Source organism: Elephas maximus, chromosome 8 (genome assembly GCF_024166365.1).
Source record: "Elephas maximus indicus isolate mEleMax1 chromosome 8, mEleMax1 primary haplotype, whole genome shotgun sequence".
NCBI classification, from domain to species: domain Eukaryota; kingdom Metazoa; phylum Chordata; class Mammalia; order Proboscidea; family Elephantidae; genus Elephas; species Elephas maximus.
The window spans coordinates 97956120-97976407 of NC_064826.1; the positions used below are offsets into that span (position 1 = coordinate 97956120).

The window sequence follows — 20288 nt, forward strand, 5'->3', positions numbered from 1 at the left end:
AACAAAACCATAAAGAAAAACAAGGCATAAAAGCACCATTCATTTAGTGATCATCTCAGATGAGCACACCAGAAATTTTATAAGATGGTCATATTCATTTTCTTAAGTTGGCTCAAATTATTATTATTCTTGATATCTGACATATCTTTCTAACTGTTCTAGCTAATAAACACAATTTTTAAAACAAGTTCAGACATTCTCTCCGACCGCCTGTGAGTACCCAAAACAATTCGCTGATAATTTCCCAGAAATGGTATTCTGGCTCAATAGCTTGGGCAGAATATTTCATAATATTTGGATCTGAGCTACTTTTGGCAACCCCAGCCCTTTCAGAAATTTATTTAGCATATTATTAACAATAAGGCTATAACTGCTAATCAAGGGGCAATCTTTTTTTTTTTTTAATTATTGTACTTTAGATGAAGGTTTACAAAAGGTTTACAAAACTAGCTTCCCATTAAACAATTAGCACACATATTGTTTTGTGACACTGGTTACCAACCCCATGATATGCCAACACTCTCCCCTTCCTTACCTTGGGTTCCCTATCACCAGCTTTCCTGTCCCCTCCTTCCTCCTAGACCCTGCCCAGGGGCTGGTATGCCCATTTAGTCTCATTTTGTTTTATAGGCCTGTCTAACCTTTGGCTAAAGGGTGAACCTCAGGAGTGACTTCATTATCAAGCTAAAAGCGTGCCCAGTCTCTGTCAGGCCAGTAAGTCTGTTCTTTTTTTGTGAGTTAGAATTTTGTTCTACACTTTTTTCCAACTCTGTCTAGGACCCTCTATTGTGATTCCTGTCACAGCAGTCAGTGGTGGCAGCCAGGCACCATCTAGCTGTGCTAGACTTAGTCTGGTACAGGCTGTAGTAGTTGTGGTCCATTAGTCCTTTGGACTAATCTTTCCTTTATGTCTTTGGTTTTCTTCATTCTTCCTTCTCCAGGCAGGGTAAAACCAGTGGAGTATCTTAGGTGGCCACGCACAAGATTGCCTGTTGGCAAGACAGTACTCAATACTAGGGAAGCCAGCACAACTTGACCAAGGCAACGCTGTGGAAGCTTCACAGACACATCCAAACTCCCTGAGGTACCGAGTTACTAGGCTGAGGGCTGTGGGGACCATGGTCTTGGGGAACATCTAGCTCAATTGGCATAACATAGTTTATAAAGAAAATGTTCTACATTCTACTTTAGTGAGTCGCTACTTCGTTGTTTCTTCCCTTTGCTTTAGCTACTTGACATTCAAGAGGAAGTTTCAGAGTCTCTTCTGACATCCATTTGGTCTCTTCTTTCTTTCCTGACGAAGTAAAAGAGCTGAACAGAAAATTTGAAAACATGCCTTGAGAAGACAAAGTAAAGTATTATAATGACATGTGAATGACCTGGAGTTAGAAAACCAAAAGGGAAGAACACGCTTGGCATTTCTCAAGCTGAAAGAACTGAAGAAAAAATTCAAACCTCCTGTTGCAATACTGAAGGATTCTATGGGGAAAATATTAAACGACACAAGAACCATCAAAAGAAGGTGGAACGAATATACAGAGTCATTATACCAAAAAGAATTGGTTGACGTTCAACCATTTCAGGAAGCAGCATGTGATCTGGAACTGATGGTACTGAAGGAAGAGGCCCAACCTGCACTGAAGGCACTGGCGAATAACAAGGCTCCAGGAATTGATGGAATACCAAGTGATATGTTTCAACAAATGGATGCAGCGCTGGAAGTGCTCATTCGTCTATGCCAAGAAATCTGAAAGACAGCTACCTGGGCAACAGACTGGAAGAGATCCATATTTACACCTATTCCAAAGAAAAGTAATTCAACTGAATGCAGAAATTATCAAACAATATCATTAATATCACACACAAGTAAAATTTTGCTGAAGATCATTCAAAAGTGGCTGAAGCAGTACATCTACTGGGAACTGCCAGAAACTCAAGCTGGATTCAGAAGAGGACGTGGAACCAGGGATATCATTGCTGATGTCGGATGGATCCTGGCTGAAAGCAGAGAATACCAGAAAGATGCTTACCTGTGTTTTATTGACTATGCAAAGGTATTCAACTGTGTGGATCATAACAAATTATGGATAACACTGTGAAGAATGGGAATTCCAGAACACTTAATTGTGCTCATGAGGAGCCTGTACATAGATCAAGCAGCAGTGGTTCGAACAGAACAAGAGAATACTGTGTGGTTTAAAGTCAAGAAAGGTGTGCATCAGGGTTGTATCCTTTCACCATATTGATTCAATTTGTACGCTGAGCAAATAATCCACAAAGCTGGACTATATGAAGAAGAATTGGCATCAGGATTGGAAGAAGACTTATTAACAACCTATGTTATACAGATGACAGAACCTTGCTTGCTGAAAGTGAGGAGACTTGAAACACTTACTGATGAAGATCAAAGATCACAGCCTTCAGTATGGATCAAACCTCAACATAAGGAAAACAAAAATCCTCACAACTGGACCAATATGCAACTTTGTGATAAATGGAGGAAATACTGAAGCTGTCAAGGATTTCATTTTACTTGGATCCACAAACAACATCCATGGAAGCAGCAGTCAAGAAATCAAATGACACATTGCATTGGGCAAATCTGCTGCAAAAGACCTCTTTAAAGTGTTCAAAAGCAAAGATGTCACCTTGAAAACTAAGGTGTGCCTGACCCGAACCATGGTGTTTTCAATCGCCTCACACACATGTGAAAGCTGGACAATGAATAAGGAAGACCAAAAAAGAATTGATGACTGAATTGGGTGTTAGCAAAGAATACCGAATAAATCATGGACTGCTAGAAAAACGAACAAATCTATCTTGGAAGAAGTACAGCCAGAATCTCCTTAAAAGCAAGGATGGCGAAACTATGTCTCACATACTTTGGACATGTTTTCAGGAGGGACCAGTCCTTAAAGAAGCACATCATGCTTGGCAAAGTAGAGAGTCAGCAAAAAAGAGGAAGACCCTCAACGAGATGAATGAACACAGTGGCTGCAACAATGGGCTCAAGCATAATGATTGTGAGGATGGCGCGGGACCAGTGTTTCATTCTGTGGTGCATAGGGTTGCTATGAGTCAGAACCTACTCGACGGCTCCTAACAACATCAACAAAGTGTGGTGAATCTTGGAGACGAATATAATATTAATATTAGGTATTTTCCAACTCATAAGACACTTGCTTATGAGTTGGAAAATACATAACAATAGTTTGAAAATGCTTGCTTCAGGTAAGCATGAGATACACAGACATTCACACACATTTTGGTATTTTGCAACTTTTAAAATGAAAAGCAAAATTCCAAAAACTGAATGAATTTTTCAAAGGTGGCTATTGCTTCTTCGTAGCAAGTTAGGTATATAAAGATCTGTGATTAGTCAATCAGATCTATCCAAGCCATTGTAGTCACCTCCTGATGGACAGTAGAACCTGGGTCACACAAATACCTGTAGCTACAAGCAGCAGTAACCACTGTGTAAAGCTGCTGGGTATAAGACACCTGGGAGAGGCAACAGGAGAGAATCTTTACGTTCTAATGTTTTAAAAAACATTGCACTGGCCAAAGAAAACTTATATGCAGGCTGAACCTGATGCTTGGGCTACCGATTCAGATCCTTTGTTTATAAACCACTTCCCTGAATTTGTAGCATACCATCAATAAGGGTCATTCATTCATCTAGTCATTTATTCATTCATTCATTCACCTTTATGGTCACCTTCTATGTGCCAATCACTGCTACTATTATTCATTTTTATATTTTTAGAACCTAATTCCCCATGCTACATCAGACTGACAGAAAGGCATACAAACAGATATAATGTAGTAATACTCTGATGGAGGTATAAGGTGTTGTGAGATCATAGAGAAAGGTAAATAGAAGTGGGGGATTAAAGGAAATAGAGGGCATCCCAGACAAAAGAGAATACTACTGCTGAAAGCATATAGAAACCAAAGAAAGTGAATTACAGCTTGGTTTGACAAGACTGTAGTGTTCCTGGGCTGGGCAGGCACCAGGAGACTCACTTAATCAGTGTCAAAAACAGTGCCAGGTCCTGGGAGGAGTTAAAATAAAACCCACTTTTATCAAGGAGCCAAGTGTAGTGGTGAAGACAAACAAGAAACTTGATGAGGACAGTGTGATCATTGCTATAGTAGACATTTGCACAAGATGCTGAGGGAGCAGAGTTGACTTCAGAAGAGTAAGCATGGGTCAGATCATGAACGATCAAAGGCCTTGCAGTCTGTACTAAAATTTTTGGATTTTATCCTAAATCATGAGAAGCCGTAAAGTTTTTCAGAAAGGAACTGACATGACCAGATTTGTACCTCAGCAAGATCACTGACAGCAGTGGGGAGAGGAGGCAAGAGGTAGGAGGCACCAAAAACACTTTTGCCAATAATCCAGTTTCCTTTATGATGAACTGTAGACTATGACCACATTATAATAAAAAGAAAAACATTTCAAAAAATTATATTCTACATATGCAAGACCTAGGAGATAAACAGATGTGAGACACTGAATCCACCTACAATGAATGACCAAGTGAAAGAACACAGCCAGGCAAAAAAAGATGTCACCTGTGGTCTAGCGGTCTACAATGGTCAGTGGGAATACGTGAAGGTAACTGCTAGCAGGATATTTATACATGGTTTAGTACTGCAGACTTTTCTTCCACCATTTACAATAGGATATACCCCACTGTTAAGATGAAAATCTGAGGATGGACATATTAGGCAAGCTTTAAAGGCAAATCAACAAACCACTGTTTTAACGAGTCATCAAGGTTAAACTTTCTTCCAAGGACATACAATCTGATTGGGATGTTTCCATCTCTGATCTGTAAGAAAACTTTTCTTGTTATTAGGTTAAGAAATGACCCCACTTCTCCAACCTAATACAGAAATCTATTATGGAACATATTAAACACAAAATAGTCTTTAAAAATCTTATGGCTTTAGGGTATCTGTGAAAGGTTTGCAATTCACTAAAAAGAAAATCATGCAATCCAGTGGGAGGTGTAATTTAAAGAAGACTTGCTTTTTCTTCCCCTCTACTGTTTCCCTATGGGGCAGTTTGACTCTGTCCTCATAGGGTCACCATGAGTCGGAAGTAACTCGATGGCAATGGGTTTGGTTTTTTTTTTTTTTATTGTTTTGACAACTAGAATTTTCCAAAAATAAAATACCACAATGCTAGTACAATTATAAGTTAGCCTTGAAGAACTTTTTTTTATATCATGCTATCAGTGAAGGCATCCGATTTCCAGTTTTTTCCTATCAAAAAAGGAAAATGGATTGTTGAAAGGGCAAATGTTTTGTTACCTGTATATTTCCTACAATAAAAACTAAAAAAATGAGCATTTGTCTTGCTTTAGGACACAAAGTGATTTTCTGTATTAATTACGCATGTGCTTTAACATAACAATGGATTACCAATCCTATTTACACTATAAAGTCTAAAACCATGAGACTGGGCCACATTAGTTGAACAGTTAGTTTACTGCTCAAAGGGTAACTGAAAGATTGGCAATTCAAACCCAGCCAGTGGTTCCATGGAAAGACCTGGCAATCAGCTTCCTTAAAGATTATAGTCAAGAAAGCCTTATTGGGCAGTTCTACTCTGTCACATAGGGTCACTAAGAGTCAAAAATCAACTCCATGGCAACGTTTTGCTAATCACTGGTCCTGATAAAATTGAACTTATTACGCTTAATAGAACTGGTGGGTAAATCTTGGTGGTAGCAAACTGGAAAGCCAAAGGATGAATCTGGCCCAACGACAAGTCTTCATTGGTCTAGACAGCTTTTGTTTAGTTGCATTAGTTGTTAACATTTATAAATTGAAAGACTTCACATAAAATTCAGGTTTCCACTTTCTCTTGAAAACCCTGAAGATGTGGTAATGCTGCACCCAAATTGTGGCTCAAGATAAATAACTGCTCTCTGGTTTCTAATTTGCTATTGTGCCCAGCCAGCTCCCTGCAATCATTTATGGTCCCTGCCCAGATCCTGTAGGCCTATACCCTAACTACAGAAAGTCTGCTAACTAGGAAGACAAAAATTAGAACTTACTTCCTAACACAACAAAGTTAAGTCTATTTAGGTGCTTACTTTGAGTATCTGAATGCTATAAATGAAAATGCACTGCCCTGCCAAAGAATGTTGTGTGTTGTTGTTTTGGTGCAGAAAAAAAAAAAAAAAAAGAAGCCGATCAGAATCAGAACGCTTTATTGCTCTGTACTCTAAATACCCCTCAGATTTTATAATAACTTTACCAAGTTACACTTGATACATGGAACCATTAACTTTCACCATTTAGCTTAAAGTAATAAACAAAATTTTAGGACACTGTATTGACATAAGAACAGTTTTTCACTTAAATATAGAATATATCAAATATCAACCCCCTTAACTGTTTAAAAAAAAAAAAATAGGTGGTTGATATTTAATATGTGGTCCTAATAGAAATGGCTTTTGTAACAGACATCACACACCTTTTTAAAAATGAACTGTCCTGCAAAGTATACTTTTTTTTCTAGTGCACATGGAACGTTCTCTAGAATAGATCACATACTAGGTCATAAAACAAACCTTTGCAGAAACCAAAACACTGAAATATTACAAAACATCTTCTCAGACCACAAGGCCATAAAAGTAGAAATCAATAACAGAAAAATTAGGGAAAAGAAATCAAATACTTGGCAACTGAACAATACCTTGCTCAAAAAAGACTGGGTTATAGAATACATTAAGGAGGGAATAAAGAAATTCATAGAATGCAACGAGAATGAAAACACTTCCTATCAAAACCTCTGGGACACAGCAAAAACAGTGCTCAGAGGTCAATTTATATCGATAAATGAACACATACATAAAGAAGAAAGAGCCAAAATCAGAGAACTGTCCCTAAAACTTGAACAAATAGAAAGCAAGCAACAAAAGAATCCACTAGGCACCAGAAGAAAACAAATAATAAAAATTAGAGCTGAACTAAATGAATTAGAGAACAGAAAAACAATTGAAAGAATTAACAAAGCCAAAAGCTGGTTCATTGAAAAAATTAACAAAATTGATAAACCATTGGCCAGACTGACTAAAGAAATACAGGAAAGGAAACAAACAACCCGAATAAGAAACGAGATGGGCCATATCACAACAGACCCAACTGAAATTAAAAGAATTATATGACATTATTAGGAAAAATTATACTCTAACAAATTTGAAAACCTAGAAGAAATGGACGAATTCCTAGAAAAACACTACCTGCCTAAACTAACACAATCAGAAGTAGAACAACTAAGTAGACCTGTAACAAAAAAAGAGATTGAAAAGGTAATCAAAAAACTCCCAACAAAAAAAGCCCAGGCCCAGATGGCTTCACTGCAGAGTTCTACTAAACTTTCAGAGAAGAGTTAACACCACTACTACTAAAGGTATTTCAAAGCATAGAAAATGATGGAATACTACCTAACTCATTCTATGACACCACCATATCCCTGATACCAAAACCAGGTAAAGACATCACACAAAAAAGAAAATTACAGACCTATATCCCTCATGAACATAGATGCAAAACTCCTCAACAAAATTCTAGCCAATAGAATTCAACAACATATCAAAAAAATAATCCACCATGACCAAGTGGGATTTATACCGGGTATTTTTTTTTTTTTATGCAAGGTTGGTTTAATATTAGAAAAACCATTAATGTAATCCACCATGTAAATAAAACAAAAGACAAAAACCACATGATCTTATCAATTGATGCAGAAAAGGCATTTGACAAAGTCCAACACCCGTTCATGATAAAAACTCTCAGCAAAATAGGAATTGAAGGAAAATTCCTCAACATAATAAAGGGCATCTATACAAAGCCAACAGCCAACATCATTCTAAATAGAGAGAGCCTGGAAACATTTCCCCTGAGAACGGGAACCAGACAAGGATGCCCTTTATCACTGCTCTTATTCAACATTGTGCTAGAGGTCCTAGCCGGCGCAATTAGGCTAGACAAAGAAATAAAGGGCATCCGGATTGGAAAGGAAGAAGTAAAATTATCTCTATTTGCAGATGACATGATCTTATACACAGAAAACCCTAAGGAATGCTCCAGAAAACTACTGAAACTAATAGAAGAGTTCGGCAGAGTCTCAGGTTACAAGATGAACATACAAAAATCACTTGGATTCCTCTACATCAACAAAAAGAACATAGAAGAGGAAATCACCAAATCAATACCATTCACAGTAGCCCCCAAGAAGATAGAATACTTAGGAATAAATCTTACCAAAGACGTAAAAGACCTATACAAAGAAAACTACGAAGTATTACTGCAAGAAACTAAAACGGACCTACCTAAGTGGAAAAACATACCTCGCTCATGGATAGGAAGACTTAACATAGTAAAAATGTCTATTCTACCAAAAGCCATCTATACATACAATGCACTTCCAATCCAAATTCCAATGACATTTTTTAATGTGATGGAGAAACAAATCACCAACTTCATATGGAAAGGAAAGAAGCCCCGGATAAGTAAAGCATTACTGAAAAAGAAGAAGAAAGTGGGAGGCCTCACTCTACCTGATTTTAGAACCTATTATACAGCCACAGTAGTCAAAACAGCTTGGTACTACTGGTACAACAACAGGCACATAGACCAATGGAACAGAATTGAGAACCCAGATATAAATCCATCCACATATGAGCAGCTGATATTTGACAAAGGCCCAGTGTCAGTTAATTGGGGAAAAGGTAGTCTTTTTAACAAATGGTGCTGGCATAACTGGATATCCATTTGCCAAAAAATGAAACAGGACCCATACCTCACACCATGCACAAAAACTAACTCCAAGTGGATCAAAGACCTAAACATAAGACTAAAACGATAAAGATCACGGAAGAAAAAATAGGAACGTTAGGAGCCCTAATACAAGGCATAAACAGAATACAAAACATTACTAAAAATGACGAAGAGAAAACAGATAACTGGGAGCTATTAAAAATCAAACACCTATGCTCATCTAAAGACTTCACCAAAAGAGTAAAACGACCACCTACAGACTGGGAAAAAAATTTCAGGTATGACATCTCCGACCAGTGCCTGATCTCTAAAATCTATATGATTCTGTTAAAACTCAACCACAAAAAGACAAACAACCCAATCAAAAATTGGGCAAAGGATATGAACACACACTTCACTAAAGAAGATATTCAGGCAGCCAACAGATACATGACAAAATGCTCTCGATCATTAGCCATTAGAGAAATGCAAATTAAAACTACGATGAGATTCCATCTCACCCCAACAAAAAACACAAAATAATAAATGTTGGAGAGGCTGCGGAGAGATTGGAACTCTTACACACTGCTGGTGGGATTGTAAAATGGTACAACCACTTTGGAAATCCATCTGGCGTTTTCTTAAAAAGTTAGAAATAGAACTACCATACAACCCAGAAATCCCACTCCTCGGAATATACCCTAGAGAAATAAGAGCCTTTACACGAACAGATATATGCACACCCATGTTTATTGCAGCACTGTTTACAATAGCAAAAAGCTGGAAGCAACCAAGGTGTCCATCAACGGATGAATGGTTAAATAAATTATGGTATATTAATACAATGGAATACTACGCATCAATAAAGAACAGTGACGAATCTGTGAAACATTTCATAACATGGAGGAACCTGGAAGGCATTATGCTGAGTGAAATTAGTCAGATGCAAAAGGACAAATATTGTATAAAACCACTATTATAAGATCTTGAGAAATAGTGTAAACTGAGAAGAACACATTCTTTTGTGGTTACGAGAGGGGGGAGGGAGGGAGGGTGGGAGAGGGTTATTTAGTGATTAGATAGTAGATAAGAACTACTTTAGGTAAAGGGAAAGACAATACTGAATACAGGGAAGGTCAGCTCAACTGGACTGGACCAAAAGCAAAGAAGCTTCCAGGATAAACTGAATGCTTCGAAGGTCAGTGGAGCAAGGGCGGGCGTCTGGGGACTATGGCTTAAGGGGACTTCTAAGTCAATTGGCAAAATAAATTCTATTAAGAAAACATTCTGCATTCCACTTTGAAGTGTGGCATCTGGGGTCTTAATGCTAACAGGTGGCCATCTAAGATGCATCAATGAGTCTCAACCCACCTGGATCAAAGGAGAATGAAGAACACCAAGGTCACACGATAACTATGAGCCCAAGAGACAGAAAGGGCCACATGAACTAAAGACTTACATCATCCTGAGACCAGAAGAACTAGATGGCGCCCGGCCACAACCGATGACTGCCCTGACAGGGAGCACAACAGAGAACCCCTGAGGGAGCAGGAGATCAGTGGGATGCAGACCCCAAAGTCTCATAAAAAGACCAGACTTAATGGTCTGACTGAGACTAGAAGAATCCCGGCGGTCATGGTCCCCATACCCTCTGTTGGCCCAGGACAGGAACCATTCCCAAAGACAACTCATCAGACATGGAAGGGACTGGACAATGGGTAGGAGAGATGCTGATGAAGAGTGAGCTACTTCTATACGGTGGACACTTGAGACTGTGCTGGCATCTCCTGTCTGGAGGGGAGATGGGAGGGTAGAGAGGGTTAGAAACTGGCAGAATGGTCACGAAAGGAGAGACTGGAAGGAGGGAGCGGGCTGACTCATTAGGGGGAGAGTAAATGGGAGTATGTAGTAAGGTGTATATAAGTTTATATGTGACAGACTGACTTGATTTGTAAACTTTCACTTAAAGCACAATAAAAATTATTTAAAAAAAAAATATGAACTGTCTCTTACAGCTTTCCCTTCCAACCCCCACCCACAGCTACACTGTTACCCTCATGGACATTATCTCCTTACAAAAAATCCAGAGGATGTCATTCTTAACATTTTATTATTAGGAATCCCATATACTTGTCTTTAGTCTAGTCAAGAGTTTGTACCCTCAGACTCCAGGCGGTCTGAACCCCAGCTTGCTCTGAGGTGTGCAGAGCTTCCACAATGCGCCTTGTCTATGGCTTTCCTTCAAGATGCTGCAGCGTTTCTGGGGACAGGGCTGACCTTACAAACGAATAATGTGAACGTGTAATCTCCCCAGAGTTCATTCAAACAGCTGTTCTTTGTTAACAATGCCTTAGTATTATGTCTGTTTCTCACAGTGGTGGAGATTAGAGAGGACACCAAAGAATCATGGAAAGATGCTCCTCGTTTACTGTGAAAGCATCCATTTTACTTGAAGAAAAGCAAGTTTCATTCTTCCACGTTAAAATAAACCTACATTATAACGATTAATGCAAAAATTATATGAACTTAAGGTAAAACATAGATTTGTTCCCACCGGACTCTCTTGGTGACTCTTCTCATATCTCTGCTATTAGGGCTCCTTCTTGGAAAAGTCTGAAAAGCATTCTCCTGAGCTGTCAAGTGGAATACACGCTGTAGAAAGAACTACATTGAAATGGTTAATTTTTTTCATTAGGTTTTGCTGCTTAAAGAAACAGATTTCACTTATTTGGAAAATGAATTTGAGCAAGCCGAACTATGTGCCAATTATGTTGCATTAACAAAGCATTATCATCTGAAGTAAAAAAAAAATTTAGTTAACACGGCCGGTAGAAACTCTGAACTTTTCTGTGACTAGTATGTGTGTGAAAGAAGAGCTAAGCATTTTTACAAAATAAACGACACAACCAGATATATAATGTGACATGCAACGGGAACTTGATTCAATTAGTACACTGTTTTTGGACTAGATACTTAAGAGAGATGTGAGCGGTCCTAGAAGGGGCTCTCAAGGCTCATTTAGTCTATTGCCCTTAATTCATGGATGAGGACACTGAAGCGCTGACACTGTACAACAACTACGTGAATATGGAGGGCGGGGGCAAAAGTAAAAATATAAACACTCATTCTGCACCACAGTGTGCAGGGGAAACTTCATGGGTTGAGTCCGTCTTTCTCCTATAGAGCAAGACCCTACAAATCAATTGTAAATCAGCAAAGTCCTAGAACTCCTTGGCATCGATGCGGAGACCTACTGGGGGTGGCCAGAGTCTGAGCAGTGCCTCAAGTCCAGTGTGGTAGACTTACGTGTGCCTGGAAGTTCAGCATCATTCTGCCAATCTGTGCGCTGAAGACCACAGCCATTCTCCAATCACACAGATCACTTGCTTAGAAGGATGAGATCATGAAACTCAGGAGACTGTCAGCTGTGGGTTGGCAAAGTCTTCCTAGTGGAGACCAGAGGCCATGTGGCTACTTGGCCACCCTGGCCCCTTGGGTAGCACATTTTTCAGGGTCCTGGAGAGCAGCCTTGAAGCTGCTGCTTTAGCTTCACAGCCAGGGAGGGGAAGGATAGGACATCAGGTCATAATTCATGCAGATGCTGAGTAGGAATTTAAGTATAGTTTTCAGAAGACCTTGTTCTGATGAGTTTCTTTTATTTAAGTAGTTTCAGCAGTAGATCTGGCATTTGTTGAGAACATTCTCCGAAATGGTGCATGTGAGGTACTAGCCAGAGCTGGAGTTGCTGGTGCTATTTAGAAGTCTCCAACAACCCAACTATGGGTTTTCTCTCTTAAAGCTGGAATTGGGTTAAAATAAAGATTGTAGCACCACAGGCCAAGCAGTGTCAGTTCTCAGTCTATGGGGCTGATGATGCTCCCTAACTGCCTTGCAGAGAGATGAGAGTGCATTCGTTTCGATCTAACAGTGAGAACTTTCTCCCCAAGTGGCCAGGCTGGGGTAGGACTCCAAATTAAAGAATATGGGTAAATAAATTTCGGCTATCTTTTTCAGGAGGAAAAAAGCAAATCCCATTCTTACAGTTATCATACATTTTAAATTTGTGAAAGCGCTGTTCAATCAAATGCAATCTGCGCACACATTCCAAAATCACACGTTAAGTATGACTGCCAACATAAAAATAAAAGCTAATCTTTTTATTAGTGGTTATAATAGGCCAAGCACTATGCCCAATGCTATATATGAGCTAACCATTATCTCATTCAATCATCAAAATAACCTTCTCTTCACGCCACTTTATACACATGTGAACCAGTACAGCCTAAATGTTTAATCCCTATGTTAATACCTCCATCCAAAAAAATCTTACTGTATATTACTGACTTGTCCATTCAAGGCACAAACTTTAGCACAATCTCAGCCCAATTAAATAAAAAGCAAGTATCCATTTAAAAATATAGAAACAGTCTTTTAACAAAGAATAAAGCAGGAAGATTAAAAATATTTAAATCTTAAAATAAGCTTTTACATAATAGCTTCAAAAGACTGGTTAAATTCCATGTTATTTATAATAAAGAGCAAAAAATCTGCTTGCCACAAGTCCAAAGAACTGTACTGTACTGTCAGCAAAAATGCTGAAATAGGGCACGCACCACAGGCAAATGGAACCAGGCAGTTTTACCTACCCTACAAACAGATTTTCATCATTGACAAAGCCAAGTTGAACCAATCCATTATAAAAATCTGTACGAAGTTAATTTAACCAAATGTAGTCTGCTTTTATGATTTCAAAACTCTGTCCTAAAAGTAAACAAGGGACGATTTCTCCTCAAATGCTTAAGTGGAGTTTATTATAGCACAAAACTATGTGCTCAGTGTCTAAATTGAGCAATACGGAAAAAATATTATTCGTATCATGATTTGCTAACCTCGAGGACAATTTTTACAATCCTATTATTTTCTTCTCTAAATCAGTGCTTAAATATTTACTTGATGATTAATAATTTTAGTAAAGCATTAATAAGTTCATGGTCAAGAATCAAGCCAAGTTCCGAAAACTGTCTCTAAGGGCCTCAACAAGCAGGAAATGTAATACAAAAGGGAGAACCAGTGAGTGCATAGCCCATCTAAGGCATTCAGAATCAATTAGAAAACTAAAACATTAAGTGGGCTTCACAACACTTGGCTGTGGGCTGGTTTACTAGGCCCCACGTCTGTAACTCCCAAATGGAAGCTTAGAATCAGAACCCAGAGTTTTTCCCTACTATAGTTGCTTCCTGGCACAGTCTTTATAGATTTTGATTAGGGCAAAGTAGTTTACATATAGATGATGGTACTCACCTGGAGATTTCCTGTCACATAACTACCTGTCCTGGCTGAGAGCTGACTACAACATCTAAATAATTGTATTCTTTAAAAACGTGTCTTTTATTTACTTTTTCCTTTTACACTTGTAAGGTTGCAAATGTCTTAGCTACACATAAATCAAATATCACTGCTGGAGTGGCATTTTACCTGCTTAAGGAATCGGTCAGAAGCTTGGCCATGCTTGGCTAACACACTTGGCAGAGCAGGATTGGCATATTCAAACTGAGGATTGTAGGTGTAGTCAGACTTGAAGAATCTCAACTTTTCTTTCTCCAAGTTGGTGGGCTTTATAGCAGTCAATATACAAAATTTCTTTCCAGAAATATCATCTTTTTCAAAACTTCTAGACAGCTGAGGCTGCTGCTTTGGCTTTGGTAGAGCAGAGAAATGACGCCGCTTGACCTTGTTTCTGGGCTTAGGTGGCAGCACTATGCTGTGCCCTGCAACAGAGATATCATAGGTAAACTTCACAGGACTTGGCACTGAGCTCCTGACAAAACTAGCAGGCTGCCTCTCCAGGCAGTACCAGCTACCACCGCTCATTTCAGGCACTGGGACTTTCATCTTGCGAAGATCTTTACTACGAGAGGAGCTAGGAGATTTGATGGGTTTTCTGTATCGTTTGTAGTAGGTATAGGAAGACTGTTTTTGTGAGTGATGCTTTTTCTCTTCTTTACTCTGCAGTAGAACATTGTAGCTACTGGTACCAGTTGTGAAAATGTCCTTTAGCACTCCAGGGGATAAATGCGCGATGCTTCTTTTGCTGTGAATGACCAGTGAATCTTCGGCATTTAGAACAGACGTCTTAGCAAGTTCTTGCTCGGGCCAGTGAAGCTTTTCTGTGTTAATAAACAAAATCAAAACAAAAGAAATAACAGAGATACCAGATGAAGCAAATTGCTTACCATCTGAAAAGCATTCTGAAGGTTCTGTAAACTTTATAGTTTCTCAACAAGCTTTAGAAAAGGCATTTTAAATACTAAAAGTACATACTACTAACCATACTAGTAATGCTATCATACCAGACACTGTTGCTTCTCTTAGACTTGAGTGTATACATGCTAAATTAGCTTCAAAAATCTCTGCTTCAAACCTTCTAGATGATCACAGTCTAACAGAGATGTACGATAACACACAAACACATTCATATATACAATTTATTCGCATATTCTACCAAAGAAGGTGGATTTCAGAGAAAGGATATATGGTAATGTTAATAAAAAAAAACTTAATACCAAAGTAAAACTCCAAAGCATTTTTTAAGCCAAAACAATCTTGAAATTTGGCACTGTATATAAATTAAAAAAAAAAACAAAAAACAAACCCGTTGCCCCAGAGTCGACCCTATAGGACAGAGCAGAACTGCGGCATAGAGTTTCCAAGGAACACCTGGTAGATTCAAACTGCCCACCTCTTGGTTAGCAGTTGTAGCACTTAACCACTATGCCACCAGGGTTTCCATACACAGCCACTGGTAAAAAGGAGGACAATGCTTTATCTATCTCAAAAATCATTTTTAATAACAAATGGATGATATACGTGTGTTTAAACATGTTTTAGTATGCTCTCAATGTTAATAACTGGTTAATTTTTGTGATTTAATTCTAGGCTACAGATTAAGATGAAAGAAAAACAAATTTTTTTTTTTCTTGGCAAGTTTGAAAACCTTTTTAAATTACTATTACACAGATTCTAGTACACCATATGGCAAGTTAAGGAGGGCTGCTTTGCCTTTCAATCTCACGAGTGCTTTATTCAGGTAAGACTCAATTGATAACACTGTTGCTCATGCACTTTTTAAAATTGTGTTTATTCAAACAATAACACACATAGTTCAACCATGTGTACAAGACTAAATGAGCACACCAGCCTAGAGGCAAAGACAAGAAGGCAGGAGGGGACAGGAAAGCTGGACGAATGGAAATGGGGAAACCAAGGCTGAGAAAGGGACAGTGTTGACACATCACGGGGTTGGCAACCAGTGTCACAAAACAATATGTATATTGCTTAATGAGAAACTAATTTGCTCTGTAAACTTTCACCTAAAGCACAATAACAAAAACAATAAAAATTGTGTTTATTTGCAATCAACAAATATATCAAAATCAAATCCACTGCTGTCGAGTCAATTCTAACTCATAGTGACCCTACAGGATGGAGAACTGCCCGATAGAGTTTCCAAGGACAGGCTAGTAGATTTGAACCGCTGACGTTTTTTGATTAGCAGCAGAGCTCTTAACCAAATCTATGGGCACATGGCTCTGAGAAGCAACCGCATAAATACATTGCTTCTAACCAGCTTCTAATTTAATTCTGAAGGCAAAGCATTCTATGAATATTTAAATAATAATAGAAGGTAGTCCAGTATTAAGCATGAAAAACAAAGATGCAGGCAATAATCTAACGTTCGAAACAAGAAGAGAGCAATGTGAAGAAAGATTTCAAGTACAGCTTTAAGAATAACCAGATTCAATTCCAAACTAAGTGTGTTTGTCTGCTCATCTGAACCAGACTCCGATCTGTGACCCGGTCTGCCTAGAAACCTTCTCTAAACCCTTCCTGTATGTGTGACATATTATGGTTCTCTCAACTAGTTCTGTTTTCGAAAGCTAACAGACCCTTATACCTTTAGCCCTCAACCTTTGGCTCCAGCATAGGGGCAGTTTCAATGCTGGATGACTTGGGTAGCTAGCCTCATAAAACAGACATTTTATGTCATTTTGCATTTTTGAAAATTGTTTGTCAACATATATCTGTTATTCACTCACTCAAAATTAAGTATTCAAGGATCCTTTCTATAAGCAGAAATAAATAGTAATAATAAAAGCTGCCACTATTTTTCTTATTGGCTTTAGGTGAAGGTTTACAGAGCAAATTAGTTTCTCATTAAACAATGAATGCACATATTATTTGGTGACACTGGTTGCCAACCCCGCAACGTGTCAACGCTCTCCCTTTCTCAACCTTGGGTTCCCCATTTCTGTTCGTCCAGCTTTCCTGTCCCTTCCTGCTGTCTTATCCTTGCCCCTGGGCAGGTATGCCCATTTAGTCTCGTATACACAGTTGAACTATGTGTATTACTGTTTGTTTTATGGGCCTGTCTAATCTTTATCTGAAGGGTGAACTCGTAAGTGACTTCAGTGCTGAGTTAAAAGGGTGTCCGGGGGCCATACTTCAGGGTTTCTCCATTCTCCACCAGACCAGTAAATCTGGTTTTTTTTTTGTGTGAGTTTGAATTTTGTTCTACATTTTTCTCCCGCTCTGTCTTGAACCCTCTATTGTGATCCCTGTCAGAGCAGTCAGTGGTGGTAGCTGTCAGCCATTTTTTTGATGCATTTATGTTAGTTTGGGATTTCACCAAGAACTATACTTGTTATACCCCTTAAGCTGCAGAGATATTAAATAATTGGCTCAAAGTTATATGACCAGAAAGTAGCAGGCAGCAAACTGTGAATGCAGGTGTGTCTGATTAGAGTCCATGCTCACTCCATTATGTATGGACATTCATTCGGACAGCAACAAACATTCAGTATTAAGTCTGCTACATGCACAGCACTGTTCACTTCCTGTTCAGGACACGGCATCCCAATAACACATGGCAATTCGAATAATTAAAATTCTAAAATAGCACTGGGACCATGTTTTATTCAGCTCTATCTTCCCAACAGTTTTTTGTTTTTTTATCTTCCCAACAGTTAGCATGGCATCTGGCAGGCATTCAATAAATGCTCACTGAATGAGTAAAGGAAAGACCCTAAATGTGCCATTCTCAAACCACTCTGGATAAACAGGTACTTGTAGTTCTGGGACCATTCTAAATTTCTGTGAGGAGATCACGTAGAAGTAGAAATATAATATGGAAGACCCTACACCAGTGGTCCTCAACCAGGGGTGGTTCTGCCCGCTAGGAGACATTTAGCAAGGTATGAAGACACTTTTGGTTACCACAACTGGGCGGGGGGAGGAGACGGTGGTACTGGCATCTAATGGAGAGAAACCTGGAATGATGCCTAAATGTTAGTTTTAAAGCTCAGAAGTCATTCAGGGTTTAGGGTGAAGAAATAGTACCAGCTCAAAAGTGATGATAATCAAACCAAATATGTTAGGTACTTTAAAGTCTTTTTATTTACATTTTCTAGGCCAGTGTGTGAAATTTGAATTCTGGTGTCTACGTAGATCATAAAGGTAACATAAAAGTATGAACTTGCAGGGGCTAAATAAAAAAATGCTAAGTAAACTGTATGGACGAGTTCTGAGGTAGGAGCTAGACTGCGCAGGGTCGTGTGGAAGGTGGATTACACAAAGAAGCCATTCAGTAAATGTTAAAGACTTGACCAGCCAAAGATAAACAGGACAAATAAACAAAACTTTTATCACAGGCCAGTAGATTCCCAGTCCCTCAGGGGTTCCAGACTGAAGTGTCTCCAGCTGATAGAAAACTGGGCAAGCTGGGCAAACATAAGCCAGGAACACCAGGGCATAGGTTGTAGCCTAAATGCCCAAGAACAGTGTCAGTTTCCCGAATAAGACGCCACATTTTTAGGAGACAAGAGGTGGTAATGAAAGGAAGACTGAAACAGACACTAAACTGAGATAAGGATAAGGGTATCATAACCTAGAGAAGTCGGGTAAAGACTAGGTGCAGGCAGGAAGGTAAAGGGAGGTAACCAGGCTCTTTTCTCATTTCATCTTCATAATAAAAAGGGAAAAAGCTACATCAAATTAAAACCAATTAATAAAACTACTCTGAAGAATTCCTAAATTGATGGTTCATTACATGCATGCTGTGCTGATTTTAAAAAATATTCAATATAGAAGTGCTTTCTTTGGTTCCTAAGAGTCAGTAGCTCTATGATTAAAGAGCTGAGCTCACAGAATTCTTTTGTTTTGTCATAAAGCATCAATGACCTCCAAATTCATAATTTTTTTCTGTCTCAACCAACCTATACACTTCAGGATACTAAAAAAAAAAAAAAGTCCTAAACCATCTGCCAAAACATTCAAGGAAGAGTAGAGGTGGGAGAGTTGTGCTGGTATGTGGATGACAGAACCCATTAAGCCTCCTCCCCTCCCCAGAGTTGCAGCATTTCAGTTCACTTGCTAATTATCTACCTGGGAGACTTCACTTCAGTTCATTTTAAACTCCATCTGCCGCATGGGTATGCCAATGGTGTACTTATTTGATAAATGCCAATCCTGCCAAATGCTGGATAGCCTGTGAAGTTCACAGAAGTGGGGCATGTGGTCGGTCCTTCATACAACTCACACAAGACGGATGTAAATTAATTTCCCAGAACCTCATTAATCTTACTGTACTAAAAAAAAAAAAATTTTTTTTAATCTTACTGTACTAAAATACTGTTTTTGTAATTTTATTTTTAAATTTTTAAAATATTTTTTAAATTGTACTTTAGATGAAGATTTACAGAGCAAATTGGTTTCTCATTAAACAATAACACGTTTTGTGATATGTTTGCCAACCCAACGACATGTCAACACTCTCCCCCTCTCGACCTTAGGTTCCCCATTACCAGCTATCCCATCCCCTCCTGCCTTCTCGTCCGTGTCCCTGGGCTCATGTGCCCATTTAGTCTCATTTTTTTTTATAGGCCTGCCTAATCTTTGGCTGAGAGGTGAACTTCAGGAGTGACTTCAGTTCTGAGTTAAAAGGGTGTCCTGGGGCCAGGCTCTTGGGGTTTCTCCAGTTCTGTGTTTGTAATTTTAAATGCTATTGTTTGCTTCGTGAAAAAAATTTAAATTTGAATATGCAAAAGTTAACAGTAAAAGGCTAATAAAAAGATTTCCACTTGTCTAACCAATTTACTGGCATTCCTGGGTGGTGCAAATGGTTAACGTGCCAGGCTCCTAACTGAAAGTTCAGAGGTTTGAGTCTACCCAGAGGTGCCTTGGAAGAAAGGCCTGGTGATCTTCTTCTGCCATGAAAGCCCTATGGAACACAGTTCTACTCTGACACACAGGGCACTGCCATGAGTTGGAAGACTCAGCAGCAATTGTTTTGTTTTGCTTTTTTACACAATCTATTAAAGAACGTCCTATTCCCCTGACTCCTTTTTTCTCAGAAATTAAAACCTCTTAAGCATAAGCAGACTTCTATGGGAGAAGTATAACTCATTCCCCCTCCTGAACAGTACGAAGGTAATAAAAAATTATACTTT

The 20288-nt window shown here is 38.8% G+C and overlaps 1 protein-coding gene across 3 annotated transcripts in view; it reads right to left on the reverse strand.

The window, feature by feature from the left end:
- MATCAP2 (microtubule associated tyrosine carboxypeptidase 2) overlaps positions 1–20288 on the reverse strand; it is a 54190-nt gene that overhangs the window by 22408 nt on the left and 11494 nt on the right. For 2 of the 3 annotated variants that reach the window (XM_049894142.1, XM_049894141.1), the window contains exon 2: positions 14260–14951. In XM_049894142.1, coding sequence (XP_049750099.1) covers positions 14260–14951 — 692 coding nt within the window. The remainder of the gene's footprint in view (positions 1–14259; positions 14952–20288) is intronic. The other variant, XM_049894143.1, reaches the window with a different exon arrangement.